This window comes from Apteryx mantelli, chromosome 4 (assembly GCF_036417845.1).
Source record: "Apteryx mantelli isolate bAptMan1 chromosome 4, bAptMan1.hap1, whole genome shotgun sequence".
NCBI classification, from domain to species: Eukaryota; Metazoa; Chordata; class Aves; order Apterygiformes; family Apterygidae; genus Apteryx; species Apteryx mantelli.
In genome coordinates, this window is record NC_089981.1 from 37,368,204 (window position 1) to 37,373,229 (window position 5,026).

The following is a 5,026-nucleotide window of genomic DNA, read 5'->3' on the forward strand; positions in this document are numbered from 1 at the left end:
GATCTCAGATTTTTTTATCCACCAGCAGAGTTTAATTCCATGTTTTCTAATTTGTATTTTCCATTATACAAAAAAATGGTGCTTTTTGACAGCCCGTAGATAAGTTTATATGAATATTTATTGGTTTATTTCCTAAACCCAGCAGGGGAGCAGCAAATAAATTTAGTGCTTTCTTTAAATAAGTCCCTTTCTATGAGGCAAGATGTCATTTGAAACTTTTAAATAGGCATTTAATTAGCCTGTGTGTGTTGCTTCTGAACAAAACCCTGCTGGGAGCCTTTGGAGCAATGTATTCCAAAGAGGCGGTCAATATGCAAAATTGATGACTACACTGTCTTTGTTGCGGGGCCATTGTGCATTGCTTGCTTATGAAGTCTAATCCAATCATAAATTGCACCCCTGCACCAATCAGCGAGGCCGCAGCTCGCGATGAATGAAGCTCAAGTGGAGAACTTTGTTGAACCCCATTGTTCGGGCTGTCACTTTTGAAAGAGCCTTAGCGGGGCTGACCACTATAAAACCCATCATCCAGGAGGAAGGGCAGAGAGAGCCCTGCCAGACTTGCTAGTTGGATCTTTACTAACGAGGTTTGCAAAGCAGAAAAACAAACAAACAAACCAGCCAGCGGCCCCAGCCCGGTTCTGCGGACAGCCTCTGCGATGATGTTCCCAAGCCTCATAGCTCCTCCGGCTGTCTACCCCAACCTGCTGCGGCCGACTCCCACCCTGACCTTGCCTCAGTCGCTGCAGTCAGCTTTTTCCAGCCACTCCAGCTTCCTGGTGGAAGATTTGATCCGGATCAGCAGGCCTGCCAGCTACCTGCCCAGGACTGCCCCTCCGCCTAGCATGTCCCCGCCGAGCTCGGCGGCCAGGACGGACGCGGGGACGCCGGAGCTCGCCAGCTCCACCCCCGCAGGCGCCAGGAGAATCTGTTCGCCGCAGACTTCTGTCTCTTCCAGCAGCGACTCCACTTTCCTCAAGTTTGGGGTCAACACCATCCTGTCCTCCGCTCCCCGAGCCGGTAAGGGCCCGCGCCCCGCTGCCCGGCGCCGCCGGCCGAGCCCGCGTGTGCCGCTGCCGGCGCCGCAGCAACTAGAGCCCCCGGGGGGAGGCGGCCGGGGAGGGGGGAGAGAGGGAGACGCTTTAGCAGGGGGAGGGAGCACCCGGGGCCGCGCTGCAGAGCCCCTCGGCGGCGCACGTATTTAAGGGTGAGGGGGAGCGCCAGCGGACTGCTAGTCCCGCTCCGGCGCCCCCGCAGGGGCTGCGGGAAGGACGTGAGCATCGGGCACCCGGCCGGCGGCGCGAGCGGCAGCGTCCGCGGGCTGCTTCCGCAGACGAGCCCACTGACAGGTCTGGCCTCCCGGGGGCCTGTTTGCCAGCAAAAACCATCCCGGCGAAAGTACTACTTTTCCAAGCAGGTTCCGAGCTCCGTCTGCCTCTCCTTCGGGAAAGAAGTACTGCATTGCTCGGCAGACCAGTCGACATACCAAACTTTGTCCTTTCTACCGCTTTTGCCTTTCCATTGCGCGACTCCAACCGATGGTAACTCGTTCATTAATTTAATTTTATTTGTTTACTAGAAACTTCCCCTGCGTTGCTTCAGAGCGTCCCTCCAAAGACTTTCTCCTTTCCATACTTTGAAGGATCCTTCCAGCCTTTTATCAGATCTTCCTATTTTCCAGGTAGGTCTTTAAAAGTCTCTCTCTCCCTCCCTCTCCCGCATTCTAGCGTGTCTCTCTCCTCCCAGCCTGCTCCTAGCATATCCCAGCGATACTTCTCCGTCCACCCCCGGGGGTTATGCTCTAGTTCAGAGGTTGGACAGAGTACAACATTCAAGAATCAGTCGCGCCAATTTGATGCCCTATTTAGCACAAGCAGTGACTGCTTGACATCTCGTTCCCATTCCCCCCGACCGGCAAATTAGCCGGAACTGTCACGGTGCGGAGGCGAGGCGGTTCCCCCTCGCAGCGGGGCGCGGGCAGCCCCCAGGGCGGCGGGCGGCAGCGCCGGCCCCGCGCCGCCGCCGCCGCCGCCGCCCGCGCGGCTTTCAGCACCACCACCCGGGTGGTCAGCTCCCGCCGCGCCGCGCCCCCGGCCCCGGCCCCGGCCCCGGCCCCGAGGCAGCGAGCGAGGGAGCGAGAAAAAACAGGGGGAAAAAAAACAAACAAACTCACAAAACCACCCCAAATCCCCCTCCCCCAGCCCGAATCCGCCCCCGCCCGGAGCTCTGCGCAGGTACACGGAACCAACGCGCTGCGCGCCTTCACTTCTAACTTGGGGTCCGCCACATATCCGCCCCCAATAAAGTTAGGCGCTTTTATATGCAAATAGAAAGCGCCCAAGGAATGGACAGCAAAGTCCGGGACTTCCCTCCTCCACCTTCGACACGTATTAACCCTTTGCCTGTCCACCTGGGGTCTCTAACTTCATCTCCTGCCACTTTGAGCGAAAACGGTCATCCGGACGGCAGAATCGCCCCTATTGACAGAGAGTTAAAGAGAAACAGGAAAAAAAAAAAAAACACAGGCTATCGAGATGCGATTCTTGTAGCAGTAAAGCGTTATGATGTGGAGACAACAAATTAAAAAAATCTAATTAAACAAGCTATTAATTTAAAAAGAAAACAGGGAAGGAAAGAGAGGAAAAAAATAACCCAAGCTCTTCCATTCATGATGCTGATAATGGAATTTGCTTCTTTTCTCCAGCATGTGAATAGCCTAACAAAAACAACTTGAGCTTTATAAATAGCTTTTCATGTCCATTTAATGAAAATGATTTGGGGAAAGAGACGATTGTGCCATCAGTATTCTCCCGAGGAGCCTGGCATGCCGTTGTGTTTAGTTTGAAAGTGTAAATCTCTTTTGTTCCAATAATATATGGCGTTAGCTGCTTGTCCTCAGTCTTTTTCTGTTAGTTCATTACTACACAATTACCATTCACGCTTCATTAGCATCTCTGTCTCTCTTGGGGAGTTCCCCCCCCCTTTTTTTTAAGGCGAAACTCTGCCCTTTTTATCATGCCAATGCCATTGAGAACCAGGCAATGTGCTAATTAGCTGTTACTTTTCATGTCTTCAGATTGAATTCTCCAAGTTTTGTGGGAGGGGGGGAAGATTAATATAAAAAGATGAATACTGATTGATCAAGACTGCATCTGTAGAGGATTGGTTTTGTTCGAATCAGAAAAGTCCTCATTTTCATCTCAAGCATAATAAAGTGTCTGAAATGATAAAAGCTTCTGAAAAAAAATCAAATACTTTTGAGCGGGAGAGAAAGCTTTTTTATTATACCTCTATCTTAGCCAGTACCCCTCGCCTTGCCTTTTCAGGCTGCCGACCTTTGAATCTCCTAACAAAACAGGCCACTATTGATACATTTTACACGTTTCAGTTGATATATCTAATCCCTGCTATCACTTGCTGAAAAGGGACAGTTATTTAAGCATCAAGCTCCTTTCAGTGCTGCAGGTTGATAGGTGCTAGCCCATTCACTGGGAGGCATGGAGGGAGTGTAAGGCTGGATGGGATGGGAGTGGGGGAAGAAAACACAGCATGGAGAAGGAATTAGGCACTAGGAGCAAGGGTGTGGGGGTGTGTGGGGGTGTGCGTGGGCCCGGCTCACTGCTGTCCTGCTCTCTCCCAGCCACGTCCTCCGTGGTGCCCATCCCTGGCACCTTCTCGTGGCCACTGGCAGCCCGTGGCAAGCCCCGCCGCGGCATGCTGCGTCGCGCTGTCTTCTCCGATGTGCAGCGCAAGGCTCTGGAGAAGATGTTCCAGAAGCAGAAGTACATCAGCAAGCCCGACAGGAAAAAGCTGGCAGCCAAATTGGGCCTCAAAGACTCGCAGGTGAGCAGGTCAGGCTGGGCCAGGGCAGGGGGAGGAGGAGTAGCTCAAGGAAGGGGGAAAGGTAGGTGGGAGTGGGGAGAGTTGCCCAACACCAGGAGAAAGTCCAGAGCAAGCTGCAGGGCTCTGTACATCAGGCAAGAGAGCAGCTGGCTGGGTGGCAGGGCAGGCCAGACCACTTGCCGTGTCCCCTCTCTGAGGGTCCCCAGGGGTCAGGGTTGTGTTTCCTGTCAGCCTCAGTATGGACATGAGCAGGGCTCAAGGGTGCCTCCAAAAAGCAGTTTCCGAGTCCTTGTTTTACTGGACCATATCATTTATGGGTTGCTTCCTCTCCAGGTGAAGATCTGGTTCCAGAACAGAAGGATGAAGTGGAGGAACTCCAAAGAAAGAGAGCTCCTCTCTTCTGGTGGCTGCAGAGAACAAACCTTACCCACCAAATTCAACCCTCACCCAGACCTCAGTGATGTAGGCAAGAAGTGTTCAGGAGAGGAAGAGGAGGAAGTTCCCCCCATGTGCCCACCCAGCCCTCGGCATCCCTTAACCTACCACCAGCCCCCAGAGCATCTACACTTGAGGGACAGACTGGACTCCCAGAGGTCTCCTTCTCCATCCCATTCTAGCAGCCCCAGTAAACCTTCAGACTTCTCGGACTCAGAGGAAGAGGATGATGATGGGGAAGAGGAGGAGATAACAGTCTCTTAGATCACCTGCCTGCCCCTACCATCACATGGGGATATTGCAAAGATGTAAATAACACAAAGTGCTATAAATTGAAGAGGTGGTGTCCCTCCTGAACGTCCACATGGTTCTCCAGTGCAGGTTATTTATCACATAGCCACAAGCCTTCCTACTCTTAGGTATTCCATATTTGCCCATGTGGTGGTTTTTGTATTCACAGTATCTGTTAACCTTGTCATAACTATCTTTGCATAGCAACCAAAATTTGCTCAATTAGCTACACACTCCTGAAAGCAAGCAACAGACAGGTCCTTGCTTTACAGCAAGGAGGAGAGTATTCTATTGAGAGTGAAATGCTTTTTCCAGACCAAAAAAAAGTGGCCATTTTTACTACATTTCAAATGAATTTTGAGCTACTATTAAGACTTCAAAAACCTGAAGGCCAGTCTGATCTAGCAAGCCTTTCCTCCAAAATTAAATGATGTTAATGAGGCACTGAGACCAAATA

General features: G+C 51.9%; 1 protein-coding gene across 1 annotated transcript; it reads left to right on the forward strand.

The window, feature by feature from the left end:
- Positions 1-659: 659 nt before the first annotated feature.
- On the forward strand, positions 660-4,542 carry DBX1 (developing brain homeobox 1). Its single transcript, XM_067295542.1, has 4 exons — positions 660-1,020; positions 1,580-1,681; positions 3,641-3,843; positions 4,177-4,542. Exons 1-4 carry the CDS (start codon positions 660-662, stop codon positions 4,540-4,542), a joined length of 1,032 nt encoding a protein of 343 aa, XP_067151643.1.
- Positions 4,543-5,026: the final 484 nt, after the last annotated feature.